The following is an 18,954-nucleotide window of genomic DNA, read 5'->3' on the forward strand; positions in this document are numbered from 1 at the left end:
CATCTTGGGTAGTGCACTTCTCTTATTGCTCCTGCCTCTAGCAGGTTGCCTACCTCTTCTGCCACTATTTCGGCGTGGTGGAGTGCCGACCTGCGTGTGCGTTGAATGACTGGTCTGGCGGTTGGGTGGACATTGAGTTGGTGACTGATGAAGTTTGGGTCAATACCTGGCATGTCGTAGGGTGTCCAGGCAAACACTTCGATATTAGAGGTCAAGAATTCCAAGACCTCTAATCTCTCAGTGCTGGACAACGATGAGCCAAGCAAGAAGAACTTATCCGGGTTTTTCTCATCTATTTTTACCTCCACCAAATCCTCCACCGCTTTCTGATCGGCCTCTTTGCCGACGTCTGCGAATAGTTCATTACTTTCTGGTTCTTCCACCGAATGAACGTATCCCTTGGCAGCTCGGCTTCCATTCGCTGTGGCGAAGCATTGTTTTGACATGATCTGATTGCCATAGACTTCTTCAATTATGCCGGTGTCGTTGGGGAACCGCATTACCTGATGGTATGACGACGCTACCGACCGCATGGCATGCAGCCATGTTCTGCCCAGGATGATGTTGTATGTGGAGGGGACTTTTAATACCCAGAACTCCACTTGTTTTGTTACACTCCCTGCTCTGACTGGAAGGATTATTTTGCCGACAGGCCACTCTGGCATGGAGTTGAATCCAATCAGGGGAGAAACTGCAGGCGCCAAGTCTTTGTCTTGCAGCTTCAGTTGTTTGAATGTGTCGTAGTACATGATCTCGCATGAACTATCTTGGTCAATCAGAATCCGCTTGACGTCAAAATCCTTGACTCGGAGAGTGACGACCAAGGCATCATTATGGGGGCAATATATTCGATCCAAGTCCTTATCTGAAAAGGACATGACATTTGTTGCCTCTGTCTTCCCCTTCTTGGCGGCAGGTTGGGCACTTAACACTTCCCTAAAGTGCTCAGCCTTCTTTATCGATCCCCTGAGCTTGCATACACGCTCAGGTTCAAAGACTCCATGTATTACATTGATGATGCCTTGTGGTGGGGCGTCAATTGGCATTCTGTTGGGATGATTATTATGATCTTGGGGGGCTGGTTGCGTCCCTCCTTCAATGTATTCGTCCAAGTGGCCTGCTGCCACCAATTCTTCCAAGTGCTATCTTAGTGGCGTGCAATTCTCAGTTCGGTGCCCCTTTTCTTTGTGGAAGGTGCACCGTGATCTGTCATCGTAATTTTTCTGACCTTCCCCTAACTTGGCTGGCCACTTGACAAAAGGCTCGTCTTTTATTTCGCTCAGAATCCGATATATTGGTTTTTTGAACACCGTTGTTATGGCAGTGCGGATTCTCAACCATCTTTTGTCTAGGTCTTCACTGTTATCTCGTCTGCCACGCCCGTTTTTGTTCTGCCTATCTACTGTATTGACCTTTGCTGAGGCCTTCTTTTCTGGCACCGTGGTTGCACTAGATTTTGCTTTTGCACGTGCGCCATCCTCTTTTACCCTGATGTGCTGATGCACTCTTTCCATCAGGGCCTCCATGGTGAGGGGTGGCGTCATGGTAATCGAATCCCTTAGTCTGTTCCCTACTGGTAGGCCTCTTTTATATTGCGCAATGGCTAGATTGGTGGGGCAGTCTCCAATCTGGTTGAATGTCTCCCAGTAGCGACTGTTGTAAGATTTGAGGGTCTCTTTTTCACCCATGTCGATGGAGAGTAACTGGTCTATCTCCACCGGTGTTTTAGTGTTTGTTCGAAACCTTGTTACGAACGCTTCTGCCAATTGGGCCCAGGAGGCTATGCTGCCCTCTGGGAGCTTTTCGAACCAAGTCAAGCCTAAGTCGCCAAGACTTGACGGGAAGAGTATGCACATTAAGGCCTCGTTTCGCCTGTACACAGCCATGACTTGGCGAAAGTGGCTTAAGTGTGAATACGGGTCCGTCTTCCCTTCATATGTGGTGAATTTCGGCTGAAGGAAGCCTGATGGTAGGGGCGCGTTTTCGATTGCTGGGACAAACGGTGAAGTCTGTAGTCTTGCCAACGCCTTGTCCGTTGGTTCGTAGGCCGATCGCGGTATCGGCATTCCAACCTCGACGATTCCATGCGTCCGAGGAGCCAACCGTTGTAAGGCTGAAACTCGGTGTGGATCCCTCGCCCTAGCGTCCTCCTTGCATCGTGCTTTTTCTTCGAGCACGGTTCGTAAGTCGGATGACCTGGGCAGCTCGGTTTGTCTAGATCTGGTTTGGTGTGAATGTGAAGGCCAATACGTGCTTCCTTCAGTGTATGATCTTTCGGATCTCGTCCTCTCAGACCTGGAGTGACGAGTCCTTGATGATAAGGAATGAGTGTCGCCTGTCCTGAGGCTTCTGCTCTCTCCTTGGGAGGGTGTAGTATTCCTACTACGATTCTCTGAGTGGCGAGGGGGCGTCTTGTGCTTGCGCCCCTCTCCTGTCGCCACCTCTTTAGTCTTCATCTGGCGTTTTAATGCTTCCATGTCCGCTGCCATCTTCCGCATTAGTTCATCTTGTTCCTTCACGCGATCTTCCAGGGCTTGTGGATCAATCCTCCTCATTTGCCTGTCAGGACTTTGAGAGTGACGAGGGCTGCTATTCCGCCTTCCCCTGCCACTCCTCCTGGAGCTATGTTGTTGGGGCTCCAGATCCGCCATAGGAGGGACAGAGGGTAATCCTTCTCGCCTTGCGCCCCCGTCAGGAGTTAGCCCGTCGACGGCGGACTGCGGTAGTTCTTCAATGTGTGCCATTGATTTGAGAAAAATGAGAAGCTTAGTCAAGAGGTTTTTGTTCTTGTCTGTTCTTCCCACAGACGGCGCCAATTGTACGGGGAGGAAATAATTCTCCTCGTATAATCCTGTTGACCAATTCCACGCTCCTTCGTACGACGTCGCTTTATCACATGAATACACAAACGTGAGCTAGCCGGCGGGTGTGTGCCGGAAACCTCTCCGATGCCTAAGTCAGTAAGTTTGACAAATAGACAAAGTTTTATGTTATCAGAAAGAATTACGTTCAATTACCTCCTCCAAGGTGATGCTTGTGGGCTTTTATAAGTTTTCCGTGGCACAATCCTAGTAGGACTTGTACTTCTCCATGCAGAGTCCTCCTAGGATTCATTCTCCTAAGGATAATGCTTATCCTTTTACACCCTCCCCAACTGCTTAAACCAAGTGGGATGGTTTTCTCCATGGCCGAATTACTATTTGACCGAAGTAACATTAGCTATGCCAAGCCACAAAGTGGGCCGTACTAACAGTAGTTTGGTTTTTCTTCATGCTACACCATATCTCGGTTCTCTCATACACGAACCGTGGTATGCTTGGACCGATCTACTGAGTAGCTACATTCCGACCGACCTACCCTAAATTCATCATGACCGGACTACCTTTCTTGGGACCGTACTAACTCAAGTTGTCCAAACCGAAGCAGCTTTACGATTCCTTAGCCGAAGTAACTTCATCTTTTTTGACCGTAGTAAGTCAACATCTCGGAATAAATCTATCGTTCTTGAACCGGAGTAACTTTAACAGCTTGGGCCGGAGTATCTTTTATCTCTCCTGGGCCGGAATAACCTTGCGGCCTTTTCACCAAGTCCTTGGTGCTTTGGGCCACGAAGCCCACCACATAGCTCGGCCCAATTTTTACCAAAAATTACCCTCTTAATTCATATCTTCAACAAGTATGATGTGATTATAAATTATTAAAAACAAAAAAAAAAGTTATTGAAGATGGGGCAAAGCGATTTGACGCAGCGGTGAATAAGTTATTTTAATAATTTTGTAAATTTTATAAGAAATGTATGAAAATTAAAAAAAAATAATGTGATGATTTATAATAATTTTTTTAATTTTTATGTATTTATTTATTTATTAAAATTAGGGCAAATTACATATACACCCCTCGAGGTTTGGCTAAATTACAAATACCCCTGAGGTTTGAGAAATTACAAATTCCCCCCTGAATGCTATATTTGCATAAGAAATTAGGGGGTAATTTGTTATGAAATATAAACCTCAGGGGGTAAATTGTTATGAAAATACAAACCTCAGGGGGCGGGATGTAATTTCCGAAATCTCAGGAGTATCTGTAATTTAACCAAACCTCGAGGGGTGTATATGTAATTTGCCCTAAAAATTAAGACAAGTGAGAGAGTACAGACAGACAATTTGCGACCTGGACTGCTTCTCCGACTGTGACTCTCTCCCTCTCTCTCAATAGATAAAATTCCCAGATATTATTGTGCATTGAATTGTGCCTTTCCTCTTCTTACTCTTCACCCCCCAAAGATCTAGACCGAGATCATTTGCTGTAAACAGATGGACCGAAGACGAACCGAGACTCTTCAGAGTCAACTCTACGTTCGCCAGTGGAGCAGCGAATCTAGCGCCACCGCCGCTTCCTCCTCTCCGGCAATGTCGCCGTCGCATCACCACCACTCTCGCTCTTCTTCCGCCACCGGCATTTCCACCTTCAAGCGCAATCAGACCTTCGCCGCCAAAGCCGCCTCCGTCAGGCTCGCTCAGGTCATGGCTTCTCAAACGGCTAACAACAGCGATGAAGATGAAGATGACGACGATGACAACTACAATATCATCGACCGTAACTATAATTCTTCGATTCTGTCTGCTAGATCTTCCTCCCTTGCGGTATTATTTTTTCAGTCCGCTTGAGTTGTGTTTTGATTGCTATTTGAGTTTGATGTTTATGCGTGATTATTTTTGATACATTATATTTTTTTTCTTCTTAATTGTGGCTTTTTATCGTGTTTTAACTCTTTCCTGGAGTGAACTTTGAGAAATCAACCGCGAAATTGTGTTTGGATTCCTCGTGCAACTGAATTTTGCAGTAGTTTTTTGTTTTTTTGTCTCGAGGGAACAACAGAGCCGTTTTGGATTGGATTTTTTTTCTTTTGTGAATTGCAATTCAAGGTTATGTTTTGTCTAGATTCAGTACAGCTTCGTAATCTCACAGAGAGAGAGAGAGAGAGAGAGAGAGATGCAGGTTCATTGTATTGTGGATGGTGTGTTAAGTTTACATAAGCTTCCGAATCTCTTTGAGAGAGAGAGTAATGCAGGTTCATAGTAGTCTGGATTGTGGTTGTGGATGTTGCTGTAAATTTAAATGCAGTAAAAAAACTAAGGAATTAAACTGGTCTGTGAATGTTTTCAGATTTTTTAGCATGGATGATTATGCTTAATTCTTATATTTCATCAACATATGTGTATTATGCTGAATTTTGAGAAATCAACCACAAATTCTGTTTGGACTCCTTGTGCAACTGAATTTTTCAGTAGCTTTTTTGTCTCGAGCAAAACGACAGATCTGTTTGGGATTGGAATTTATTTATTTTTTGTTTCTTTTCTGAATTGCAGTTCCTGGTTATGATTTGTTGTGATCTTAGTTTTTGTTCTACTTCAGTACAGCTTCCTTTCTGAGAGAGAGAGAGAGAGAGAGAGAGAGAGAGAGAGAGAGAGAGAGAGAATAATGCAGGTTCACCGTAGTCTGGATTGTGTTGTGGTTGTCGATGTTGCTTTAAATTTAAAGGAAGTCAGAAAAAAAAAAAAAAAAGGAATTAAACTGCTCTGTGAAAGTTTTCAGATTTTTAAGCATGGATGGTTAGGCTTAATTCTTATATTTCTTCAATTTATGTCTATATAAAGCTTGTTTGAGGTGATGATGGTAGTTCAACAAGAAGGCTAATTGGATTTTCTTGTATTTTAATTAGTTAGCACAGAACTTTGTAGAGGAAAATCCTTCATTCCACTCAACATCAGCTGGAAGGCCATTAATGTTTATTCCTACAACTTCTGCAGTACCACCTAGTAGAACATCAGTGAAGACTCCAATGCCTGTACCACCAATTGATCCTCCTACTTATAGGATAAAAGAGACAAGGTAAAAAGAAAGAATAATATGGGTTCCCACACACAAATTATGACTGCATACTCATTACATATGCGATGGAAAATTGCACTTGTAAAAGTGGCAGCATTTGCTAAAACCATTGGTTTGAGTAAAAAAAAATAAAAATTCATGAATCGTTGGAATAGATTTGACGTCTTGTTTCTCACCATAGGAAATACCTGTATATGTCCATGCGTACGCCCACTTGCATGTGCTCATGTGTGAGCTTTCTAGGTTGACTGATATTGAGTGATACTGGTGCTTATGCAATAGTGTGTCTTTGATATGGTTCTTTTATTGGATTGGGTGAATATAACTACTGATATAAATTGCAGATTCTCATCAGATATGGGGCAAATGTACTTGAAAGATACAGGGGATCAACGGGAAGCTTCTACCCTTCGTGATGAAGTACGTTAATCACACGTATCAACTTTATAAATTTCTGTCAACGTGCTAAAATTAACATGTGTATGCATATATATATATATATTTTTGGTTGTGAGTGTTGAAAATTATACATCTTTAGTTTGTTGTTTAGAGATATAAAGAAGAGGATATTATGTTTTGCTATGCTTGAAGATTCTCTTGTCATGCTAATGTCTGCTCATTCTGCAGCTTGATATGCTGCAAGAAGAAAATGAGAATATTATTGAAAAGGTGCAATTTTGTTTTTGTATTTTTGCTTTTATTTTTTTTTGGTCCCCAATAAATAAGCCACACACACCCTAAATGATGTAGCTTGTTTAAAGTTCAAACATGCTATCTATAGCAAGTAACATGTAGTTTAAATTCTGTTTTACAGCTCAGGATTGCAGAACAGGGGTACGAGGAAGCAGAAGCTAGAGCTAGGGAGATTGAGAAACAGGTTATGTCTTTATTATCTTGTGTTGCGCATCAGAATGTAAGAATATGGCTTAGCTTCCAACTAGGAATCTTTGATTCCATTATTTTACATGTTGGGTTCCTCCTTTTGTGACAGGCATGCTTGTAGATCTCTTTATTACTTCCCAAATGGGTATTATTGCTAGGCCTGAAATTTTTGAAACAATTGTTTATTAGTCTATGGTTCTGGTAGTGATAGATTATCCCCACCCTTCAGTGCGATGATCTTCCATTTCACTTTGACATTTTTTCTTTAATGTATTTTCTATTAATTCCTTTATATTAGTGTTTCTATGATTGACTTGTCTGACTTTTGAGGTTTTCCTTATTTTTGTCCCAATTTTTTGAATTTAGGCTGAAACTCCCCTCCAATACATAGCAAATAGTTTACTTGAGTTTATCACATGAGATCTGTTGAATGAGCATGGCAATTACGTTTCTAAGAAAACATTTTGTTGCCAATAAGATACTTTTTTATTGATAATTAGGAGATTAGGTTGAATATATTGAAAGGATTTTATCTATTCCTACCAATAACCAGCTCTTTCTCAATGTGACGCTGAAACTTTGCTGCTTGATTCTGATTCATCAGGTAGCTTCTCTTGGACAAGGAGTATCTTTAGAAGCAAAATTGTTGAATAGGTATGCTGGAGTTAATAAATGTATCTTACATCTGCCTGTTTGTGTCTAATGTTTGATTGTAGTTTCATATGATTAATCACGTCTCATGTTAATCACTCCCAGAAAGGAAGCTGCATTCCGTCAAAGAGAGGTAGGGGGGACATTCGAGTTGTTTCTTCATTTTGAATGTAATCGTTTGCCAGTGAACCTCTCAATTTATTGCCTTTGGATGGGGATAAACTCAGCTTTGTACATAGGCTATGATTTGAGGGGAAAAGTTGAAATTCGTATTTACATACGGGGTTGACTTGGTGTTCTTGACTTCGCAAACCTATTGGAATCTTTCATCTTGTATATGGCATGGTATTCGAATTTTTCTGCATTCTTTTCTTTAAGCATAACATAGAGATAATTTATTTTCACAGGCTGCTGCACTTAGAGATGTAAAACAAACAAGAGACGGGGTAGATGAGGAAATTGCCTCCCTCCGCTTAGACCTTGAGGTAAAGTATGCTGCCACAAAGCAATTATTAATTTATCTTTCTGTACTTATTTTATTGGGTCTTCCACTACTGTTGCATGTTATAATTTTATGCTTTGATATTTTGCTTGAATCAGAAAGTGAAAACTGAGGCTGCAGCTGCTGTAGACCAGCTTCAGGGAACTGAAGCTGAAGTTAGAGCTCTTCGCTCTATGACACAAAGGATGGTTTTAACCCAGGGTGAAATGGTATGTATTTGCATAGTTGTTTGAAGCCCATTACTGTTATTCTTTTCAGATTAATTGCACAAGCATATTACATTGCAGGAGGAAATTGTTCTTAAGCGTTGTTGGCTTGCACGCTATTGGGGTTTAGCTGCACGACATGGTAATCTACATGTTGCAATTATGGTTGCTCATTTTCATCTTTAATTATTAATTTGTCTGTTTTTTTTTTTTTAAATGTTCATTTTACCAACCCTAAGTAGTTAAGATTAAAAAAAGTGCAGTTGTGTTGTTTTGTCTTGTGTACTTCTACAAATTATGACAGTTTACATGTATAGACTGTATGAAGCTTTTTACGCCATCAAATCTTATATCTCTCAAAACATGCCGTCAAAAGCACTAAATTTTTTACCAAAGTGCTCTTCTTTTGTTCAATTGTCTATGTACTCACCCTTGAACTTTATAATACTTGGGTGTGGGGGTTAAGAAATATTGTGTGCATATTTTTCAATTTAGTTCTGCATTTTGTGAAGTTATCTGGAATTGACAAGGTCCTGTTGACACCTGCTTGGTCTTTATTTGTTTTAGTTTGATTGAGTGAATTCCTTTCACACTTTATCCTCTCAGATGAGATTTATTTTATCACAATGGTTCTTTGTTGTTTAGGCATCTGTGCAGATATTGCAGCATCAAAGCATGAGTACTGGTCATCTTTAGCACCTCTTCCTTTGGAAGTTGTCCTTTCTGCGGGACAAATGGCTAAAGAGGAATGCTTGGAGAAAGGTTAGCAGCAATTTCTCGTTGAAATTTCATGTGAATGTCATATTCTTTGATAAAGAAATATTTTTACATTATTATACATCTCCTTCAATCATGTTTGTATCCACAATGTTGAGCAGGTGATGAAAATCCTGAGAGGAGCAAACTCATTCAGGACTTGAATGATCTAACTGGAGAAGGAATTATTGAGAGTATGCTTTCAGTTGAAATGGGCTTGAAGGAGCTTGCATCCTTGAAGGTTTCCTTTTGAGCAGAAGATCAAAAATATATGTTCAATTTATCGTTCATTCTTTAGATAATGCTGTTCATCAGTTTTAATTTACCCAAAAGAAAACTTATACAATGAAAGTTCAGACGCAATCCCGACGGGCACCCAACAAATGTGCTAAGAAGCCATTACCTCACAAAGAGGATTTCCAAAAAAGCCACTCACAAGCCCAAAAGGCTAGGGCAAAGAAACAGAAAACCTCTTGCAACCTGAGAGGAAATAGGCACAATTAAACACAGCTCAAACCACATGTTGGTCGTCTTTAAACATGACTGTTTGACTTTCAAGTTTAATAATTTGGATCTTCTCTTTGTGCTTCTTTTGATTTTAATCCCTTGATAATGTTTGCTTCTCCACCTTTCAAAGGAGTTTATTCTCCTTCCATCTTGGTTTCATCAATCCGTTCAGCTATAACACCACCACTCAAGTCACCATCACCACTGTGCTCAGACATATGGCTCATTTAGTCATAACTCTTCACTCTCAAAATGCTATGATTCATACTGAGACCAATTCTATTGGAAGTTAGGCATCTTAAGCTTTAAATCCATAGGTCATGGGTTTATATTGGAGTTCAAATGAAGGAGTGATACAATTTCAAAGTTGATTCAACATGCTGGATAACAAAGCTGCAGACTTCAGTTTTGGGTTCACTTTGAGTTGAAAATGTATTTACTAAGAGGGATTCGAATTGCAAGCCCTATACCACTGGAAAGAACTATTAGTCTAGTTGCTAAAGCAACAAATGGTGCTTGATTTCGAGTTTTCTAGAGAGAGAGATATGGTCATTTTTCTACAAGGTGTCCAGAATCGGAGGCCTTTGATGTTTGGCTACCAAATTGGATGTCCGAAGTGGAGATCTAGAGAGCTTTTCACGTTGGAGGACATTACCAGTGGACAAGAGACCCAGATGTCCGCCCTCACATTCGGCGGTTGTGACATCAGCTTCTTAAGTTCATAAATTCGTAATTTTAACCAGAATCATAGTCTATAGGTCTCCAAAACAGAAATTCATTTGCTCGGCCAAGCTTCAATGTCAAATAATACTCTTATTACTTTCTGCAAGATTCTCTACCACCTATGAAGCACGGGTACATGTATGAGTACTGGTACTGGGTACGAAACGGGTACGTCGATACTATAAAATCCAAAAAAAGTAGGGTGCAGGTACGGCTTGGTACGCTTGTAAAAAAATATTTATTTTTAATTTGGAGTAATGTAAAAATTAATTAAATGGTTTAATTTGTTAAGATCCAGCCTATAGTTAACATTTAATGCCAAAAGTAAAGGTATATATCAAAATTAAATGTCAATATATTAAATAACTTACAAACCATAATTTAATTTTAAAATCATGGTAGACATAAAACTAAAAATAAAAAAAAAGTTTAGTGAAAGGAGTTTTATCTCTGTAATAATTGAGGTACGGTGCGGCTTGTGTATATATTAGGTACGTCTAGGTACACCAAAAATTAAGAAGAAAAAATTTGGGTACGTATTTCGTGTACCCAGTACATATGCAGAAGTACCATACGAGGAATCATATGCCAGTAAGTACCCGGTATGGGTACGGCATGTTTTTCGAAGTACCCATGCTTCATAATCTACCACCCTTCTTCTTCTTCAAGTTCTTAATTGCAGTGTTTATGATATTGTAGTATTTATTTTTAGAAAGGGTTGCTATACCTACTCTCATGTTCCATATTGCTCTTTCCAAGGTTGAGGATGCTACTGTGCTTGTATTGGAACAACAATGGCGTGCAAACGCAGTTCGATCATCAGTTTCAGGTTTGTCTTGTACATGTTGCTGACATGCTTTGTGGCTGATGCCTGCTTTAATTGATAATGTCCCTTGCAGTTTGTGGTTCCTTTTCAAAACTGCTACCGGTTGCCCTGTAATTATGAATATGAGTCCTCTCTAAAAAGAGGCACTTGTGTTGCATGTGTTGCAATGTTTTTGATAATTGATTTTAGTTGTTCTTACCTGGGATTTCCCTTTCATCAAAATTAGTGTCCCAAATCAGCAGTCTCTTGAATATAGAAAAAAATATATATGTACTTTTTCTGCACTGGCCCTCCCTAATTATCTTCGTATTTGCGTTTATCACTTATGTTTAAGTATTTCACATGTGGCCCCTTTTGATCTGATTACTCTTGTTTATCCTTCCGTCAGTTTCTTCTCTGAACATTAATCTAACTGATTTTATAAGTAAAATACTTGTGCCGATATGTCTCTCATTGTAACGTACTGAACTGTATTGCTGGAAATGGGTAGTGACTCCAATTAGCCTGTTATTAATTGATGATAACAGTGAGAACACAATGTAGGTGGATAATATAGGGGCTAGGATGAAATATTAAAGAGAAGTGGGCAAATTTAAAGTTGTTGAAACATGGGTTCACCCCCGTGCAAATATCCTTATAAAATTTATTTAGCTTTCACTTTTCCAGTCTCATTTTCTTGTTTTGCATTCCATATTGTATTTTCATCATTTGAGCGTGTCATTCAATCCCAAAAAGTTGGGATATGGCCTATGTTACTTGGAACATGGATCGTTCCAGTACGTGGAACGGGAACATGGTGCACCACATGCTCTAAAATATGGTACGATATGGGGTAGACTTGTATATATTACACTTGAGAATTTAAGGTACTTCTATAGTAATTTTCCTTTTACTATTAGGCATCCAATAAAATGTAAATTTTTTTTTTTTTTCATGTAGCAAAATATTTCTATGAACATTATGGCCCATTTTTTTATGTTTTGTCTTGTCAAAACTAAACTCATCTTAGATTTTAGTTCAGTATATTTGAATTTTTTTCTCCTAACTTTTGGGATCGCTTAAGATCACTAGATTTATCATTTTGGATCGGAAGTGTACCATGTTTCGGAACATTCGTACAAATACGTAATTCGCTAGGGTATTAGTGTTTTTAGTAACATAGGATATGGCTTAATTGGGTCAAGATGACTGAGTTTAACATGTACGGTTATTTATATACATTATGTTGTGGAATCTCTTATTTGTTTTATTTTTATTTTTTTCAATTTTGAGGGTACATGTCCACTAGCCAACAATTGAATACTCAATTCTCTGGATGCTTTCGTAGCACTTTTCTTTATTGGATGATGATGTCTTTAAGATAATGTCTTAGAGTTTGTAATGAGATACAAGTCATAGTAAAAACAAAGAAAGAATGACAAAACAATAAAAATGAGGACAATTTTAAGGGATATAAGTTGGCTAATAAGGAGGTTAAAATAACAATTAGAGATACTAAATTAAAAGCCTATGACGATCTTTATTCTAGATGTTAAAGATCGAGAAAATAACATCTATAAGCTTGCTAAATTAAGAAAAAGGAAGGTAAGAGACTTTGAGGCTTAGTTTGATTTATTCTTATCAGAGTGAATTTTATTTATTATAGTTATGACTTAGAGGAAGTCTAGTGGTTAATCAGGAACAGAAATGATAAAAAAAGCCACAGATTCAATAAATGTATCAAAATACTTATTTTACCTTCTTTTTTTTGTTTTTTGTTTTTTGTTTTTTGTTTTTTGTTTTTTGTTTTTTGTTTTTTGTTTTTTGTTTTGTTTTGTTTTGTTTTTTTGTTTTTGTTTTTGTTTTTGTTTTGTTTTTTTTTTTTTTGTACTTATTATTTTTTCCTTTCATATGCAGATATCAAGACACCTGGTGATCCGAAGTTTATGGATGCATTTGGTATGTTGTTCATGTTGCATGCTTTAGGTTTCTTTAGTGAAGTTTACTCCTGCATTTTGCATTAGAATCCATGTATGCATCCAAATTCCAGAAAAAGTACTGCCATCATTAAGTAGAGACGCAATTTTGTCAAAAGTTTTTGAGCAAGCTAATTGATGCAAAGTATAAGAAGTTCAAGGAAGACTAAATTTAGAGAAGTGATGATACTTGGACCTTGGCATAATTTCATAGAGAAATGGATAGAAATCTTCTATAATTATGTTTCTAGTATTATTAAAGTCTTATTTTATTATTATTTTTATGTTTTCTAGGATTTTTAAGGTTAGGGGTATTTTGGTAATTTTATATTTGCTGACATGGGCCGTTTGGGTTGCCCATTGGTCGACTTGTGGGTTAAGTTATTGAATTGAGTTTTATTTATGTTTTTTATTTAGTCTTAAATTAGTTTTGGAAGTTTAAGATATTATAATAGTTTCATTTTTTAGTTCTAGTTGGTTTAGGAAGTCTCCTACTCCTATATAAAGCCATGTAATGCTTATAATTGAGAGAGTTGATCTTTTATAAAAAGTTGAGAGCTTTGAAGCTTCTTTATGGGTTGTGTGATGCAATCAAACCCTAGGTGTGATGCCTAAGGAATTCTAGGAGTGATTCCTAGATCTATCTTCTTTTCTTTTTATTTCTTTCTTCAATTCCTGCAGCCTGCAGCACCCTAAACAGTGTAAAATCAGCCCCAAAAGCCTACTATTGTGGCTGTCCCTAATCATCCAGCATCACTAATGCTAGAATTTTAATTTAACAATCACCTCTGACAGATACGAGGAATTCTGTGCAAAAGTTGTATTGTATTAGTATCGCAAGCTTATCCTTCTTCATGGTTTTGCTTCATTCTTTGGTCATATCATATAATAATTGATTTTTTCTCACTTTTGTGGTCTTGCTCTGGACATGAATTTGTTTCTACAACTTGCAAGTCTTTCTCTATTTCATGGCATGTTTCTGCTAATCAAGACACTGCTGAAAGTACTTTGATTTTATTGATAATGTGGTGTGATCATATGATGTGGACTACTGGAAATCCCACTTGCAGAATGCCCCAATTTTTATTATTGAACCATTCTATTCTCCCGTTAGGCAGTCTCAAATATTTGAAAATTAGTAGAAACTTTTCTATTGGTTGCATTGTGGATCATCCAGGGGGAGCTGGTTATAACTTTGAGGTCTTTGTTCACCTGCAGAACTGAGTCCAGAAGATTCCGAGGATGTTCTTTTCAAGGAGGTCTGGGATTTCTCTCTTATTTGCCATTATTTCCACCTGAGTCACGCTAATTAATATGTTCACACTACTACAATGGCTTACTGAAGTTGCATATTTTATGGGGTCACAATCTACTGTTATTTTATTTAGTGAATTCATTTTCTTTATTTTGGTGTATAGAAACAATTTCATTTTTTTTCCCAATTATGAATGGCAGAAGTAATTTTAATCTCAACTGGGAATCCCAAAGAGTAAATTTCTGAAACTGAAGTTGCGAGTTCCATCCAGCACCAGCCTTGTCAAGGATTTGGAAATTCAGCATGCCTTGTCATGAAGAGATGTGTTACATATGCAGATTTCTTTTTTCTTTTCATCTCTATTTGCATCCCTTGCCTCCATAGAATTTCGTGCAAGAGTTAAAACTTCATGGTTTAGAATTCTTGGTCAAACAATGACCTCAATTAAGTTTTATGCACAATTTCATTTTTACTATATTATTTCTGTGCAATCTTTTCTTAGTTTAAACTTGATGGCTAATCCTGATGGCATTTTTTGTTTTGTTAATTTCACTTTTAACTTGCACAGGCATGGCTTATGTATTTTTGGAGAAGAGCTGAAGTCCATGGTATAGAAGAGGAGATTGCCAAAGAACGACTTCAATTTTGGATTAGCTGTAGCGGGCACTCACCAACCTCACATGATGCTGTTGATGGTAATTGTTACTTGACTTTAAACCCATCTTCACGCGCAGATATCAGTCATTAGTTTCAACAATGCCATTTGAAAATTTTTGGTGGGCATTGGTCATTGTCTTTGGAATTTACTTAGCTTAATTGCCTGATGTGTGTGGTGCAGTTTACATGTTACACAAACTTTCAAGTTGTCTTTCTGGAAGCAATTTTTTCAAGTCCATGCCTAGTGTTACATAGACTCTTACATTTCTCTCAATGTACCCATGTCTATTGGATATGACAATATGTGTCCAACCCCGTACTCAAATTAGGCACTTGAATCCTCTAATCCCCACCACCCCCTTCCCCCCAGCCACACACACACACACTCAAAAAAAAATAAAATAAATAAATAAATAAAACAAGTAGAAGAAGAGAGGAAAGGAAAAAAAGCTTGCCTATGCTTGGTTCATGTTGTTTTAGCCTAGCTAGTGCTCAGCATGGTTAGTATTAACATGAAGGGTAACCCAATCTTAAATTATTCAAGCATAACCAGAAACCTTTTTTCGACAGTTGCATTCTTATGTAACAATGATGCCAAGTGCCAGCATTGAAGAAGGATACGAGAACAGAGAAAGGGGCCTCTATTTTCTGGAGCCTCTTCCTTGATGTTGCTGTCTGAAATCATGTGAAGACTATTTTCAACAATCAATTTTTTTCTCTAGGCTAGGGGTGAATAAGAAGAGAGAAAACAATATGAAAGAAGAAAATAGATGAAAGGAAGACAGAGAGGAAGACAGTAGGTGATGCCAGGAAGACAAAAAGAACTGGATAGTGTCATTTGGTTTCTTGGAACCGAATATGCTTGGATTGTTTAGGACCCTTAGTTTATGAGAGTGTTTACTTAAACCGTAGTTTGGTCACAAGGCTAGTGAGCCAATCTTTGGCCCTTGGCGGTTTAGGCTTGCTATTAATTTCAAGCTTGGTTTATTAACTAAATAAACGAACACAAACCAAACCATCCACAACCAATCCTGTGTTGTTTGTTAATCGCTCAGTTTATTTGCAGCCTACTTATTTTGTATATGTATGTGTGTATTTATTTATGTGACCTGTAGATAATAGGAGCAAGTTGGTTTCTTGAAAAAAGTTAGGTCTGTTTGCTTGTGCAGATGGATTTATTTCATTTTGAGTTGACTAATGGAAAATAATGTTAAATTTGTAAATGACTTATTCTTAAATTTTGTGTTGGTATAAAATAGAATATATTTTGAATCTCTTGTCCCTTTGGGCACATCCGATAACATTGGAACAATACAAGGAGAATAGATTGTGAATCTCACAATTTTAGATCAGATAATTCTATGTTTCAAAAGTAATGATCAAATTTAATTTTTCATTAAGTAAATTTTGTAGATATTTGAGGTATTTCTAAACACATTGAGTTATTTAATTCCTGAGTGAGGTAATATTAAAATGGCCCAATTCACATTTTGGGACAAAGTATACAAAACGTGATGTATTGATAAAATTTATGCTATTAAGCTGGGGAGTACCAACTGTGTATCCTGTAAGGTTGAGTAATAAAAATGTGATTTATGGAGATGCGTTAGCCTGTTCTTCTGAGCAATAAATTAGAAACCGGTCAAAACATATATTTTGCCCATACTAATTGGGAAGTCTAAAACATGACACAGCTTTATAACTGCAATTGTTATATTGAGATTTGAGTGAGTTGGCCACCATAACTCTCCAAGTCTCCTAAGGGCTTAGTTAGTCCTAAGGGAGAGGTCATGGATTCAACTCTTCCTAAGGGGAGTTGAATTATGAGGCAAGCACTTGGTGCTTTGCAAGGGTGAGGAGGCTAACTCTCATAGGTGCTAATTTAACCACTAACAGCTGACTTTTGCTGATAAATTATTATTATTTTTTTTGGTTGAGATTTGAGTATTTTTTTTTAGTTATCATGTGCAATACAGCATTCCCTTTTCGTCATCTATTGTTACTTGCTTGCTTGTTTGCTTATGGTGAGTGGATTATGTTTCAGTTGAGCAAGGTTTGATGGAGCTGAGAAAATTGGGTATTGAGCAACGACTCTGGGAAGCAACCCGCAGAGAAATTGAGCAGGACCCGTCCATTGCCGTTGCATGAAACTCTTCTATGCAATTGGAAAACTTTGCTTCAAATATTTTTTGTGACACTTTTTTTTTACTTTGGATGTATATTTCTATATTTTTTTAACTCTTCTCAAGTGCTTATGTTAATAAGTGTAGGATTGCCTATAAAAAAAATAGAAGAAAATAGAAAATGTGAATTTTTGACAGATGCAAGCAAGCTTTTGTTTAATTATATTGAAAGTGTACCCCTCTTAACTTGGAATCATTGGAGCTTCACCTATTAATGCTGATATCTGAATAGAAATTGTGTTTAGAGGGCAAAACTTTTGGTGTCTGTTATCTGTTATGGAATGATAAGCAGGGAGACTGTGTCTCGCATCCATTTGCAGAGGTTAGTTACTTCCCTTAATCCTGTCGATAACCTTTCTAGAGAGTGAAGGTGTCCCTGGCTTGGACTGAAAAGTTGATTAATACTACTGGCAGGCTCTTTGGCTCAGCACAAACATGACGAAATTAAAGAATTCATGGGTGAGTTTCTAAATGCACGCACTTAATTTATCTTCACATTTGTTGCATGTATTATGAGTATTACCTCATGATCCAAGATGAAGTACTAAAACAGTATAAATATTACCTTTGCGCTAGTGGTATATAGGGTATTAAAACAGCTATTTTGGCCGATTCCAGATGATTCAAGCAAAAAGAAAGTTGGATTAAAAGCTCCAAAGCTTTTATGCAATTTTTATGGTTAATAGCAGTACATTATTTTAGAGGCTATTGTTCAGGAAAGCCTCCCTAGAACCAGTAGTAGTTTATGATTTATATAGACAGTCACAATGGTACAGCTTAAATAACAATTTTAGGGGAAAGGTGAGTAGAGAGAGAAAATATTTGTCATTTTTCTCACGAAAGATTGTAAAATGGCCGTTTTGGGAGCTTAGAAATTTTAGATTAGACTGCTCTTTTTTATTTATTTTAAATATGCTTTTTTTGTTTTTCTTATTGAACATATACTATGTTATATGCAGGTGCAGCAGCCTCATCACGCGGTTTATGGCATTCCCATGCGCTGCTGCATCCTGCAGGCTTTGTTTATAATTCTTGTTGAGCCTCTTACTGAAACGTACGTTCCTATAAATAATTAGAGATGACAAACTCAATTCAAAACCATGAATTTGTCCAATTACACTAATTTAAAACTCGTTTAAGCCATCTAAATTAATAAATAAGTTTAAATAAGTTGGATCTTGCAAATTCAACTATAATTAAGTTTAAATAGGTTGGACACAGGTATCTGTTTACAACAGCGACCTCCACTTATGGTTGTAAATGAACAAAGCTTTTCACGAGCTAAACTTGACTCATTAGGTAAATAAACAAATACAAAGTATATTTTTAGGCTTGTTTAATAAACGAGCTAAGTAAAAGGTCAAATAAGCTTGGCTTGTAAAGTTTAGTTTGTTTATTATTTTTTTAAATAATGGGATAAATAAGTTTGGCTTAGCTTACTCAATTCATTTGTAGTCCTATCTTCACCCCACCATTACCGTTGCCCCTAACTCTACGATTACTAACAGCACCACCTCTACTACACCACCATCACTACACCTCCACTCCCATCACATCACCGCCACTATTGCCGTCACTACAATTATTATAGAAAAAAATCAATAAAATAAAAAGGTTAGTAGGGTTTATTTATTCAACCTGTTTATTAAATGAGTGGGGTTGGGCTTATTTTTAATGCTCAACTTATTTTGATTTCTCCCAACCCACCCATTATATATATCTATAAACACACCCTCATAAACAATTACCCTTGGATAAGTATGTCATCCAAAGAGTATGGATAATGTAATAGAGGTGGTGTCTTTTTTCCTTTTTTTTTTTGGGGTCTGGAATTGGAAGAAAGAGAAGAGGTGTCGAGTATGGGCAAGTAGGGAAACCTTGCTAATATTATAAGATGTTGAATGGTGGTTGGTACTGGTGGTGGGGGCGTGAGACCTCCTCGGTGGACACGCAGCAAAA

The 18,954-nt window shown here is 37.8% G+C and overlaps 1 protein-coding gene across 5 annotated transcripts; it reads left to right on the forward strand.

Moving 5' to 3' along the window:
- Nucleotides 1-4,126: 4,126 nt before the first annotated feature.
- LOC114279014 (coiled-coil domain-containing protein SCD2) lies at nucleotides 4,127-17,188 on the forward strand. 5 transcript variants are annotated; one of them, XM_028221165.2, is made up of 17 exons: nucleotides 4,127-4,643; nucleotides 5,723-5,892; nucleotides 6,237-6,312; nucleotides 6,520-6,561; nucleotides 6,707-6,769; nucleotides 7,379-7,428; nucleotides 7,531-7,558; nucleotides 7,833-7,910; nucleotides 8,026-8,136; nucleotides 8,215-8,275; nucleotides 8,779-8,895; nucleotides 9,012-9,130; nucleotides 10,879-10,948; nucleotides 12,842-12,883; nucleotides 14,119-14,159; nucleotides 14,724-14,850; nucleotides 16,857-17,188. In XM_028221165.2, the coding sequence occupies exons 1-17, from the start codon at nucleotides 4,314-4,316 to the stop codon at nucleotides 16,958-16,960; spliced, it is 1,629 nt and encodes a 542-aa protein (XP_028076966.1). In that variant the 5' UTR covers nucleotides 4,127-4,313; the 3' UTR covers nucleotides 16,961-17,188. The 5 variants fall into 5 exon arrangements, 1 of the variants encoding a protein (XP_028076966.1); XR_003635132.2 differs by having other exon boundaries at nucleotides 4,143-4,643; nucleotides 14,356-14,850; XR_003635134.2 differs by having other exon boundaries at nucleotides 4,147-4,643; nucleotides 14,078-14,159; nucleotides 14,356-14,850.
- Nucleotides 17,189-18,954: the final 1,766 nt, after the last annotated feature.

Source organism: Camellia sinensis, chromosome 10, assembly GCF_055761805.1.
Source record: "Camellia sinensis isolate YWXY chromosome 10, ASM5576180v1, whole genome shotgun sequence".
In the NCBI taxonomy this organism is placed as follows: Eukaryota; Viridiplantae; Streptophyta; class Magnoliopsida; order Ericales; family Theaceae; genus Camellia; species Camellia sinensis.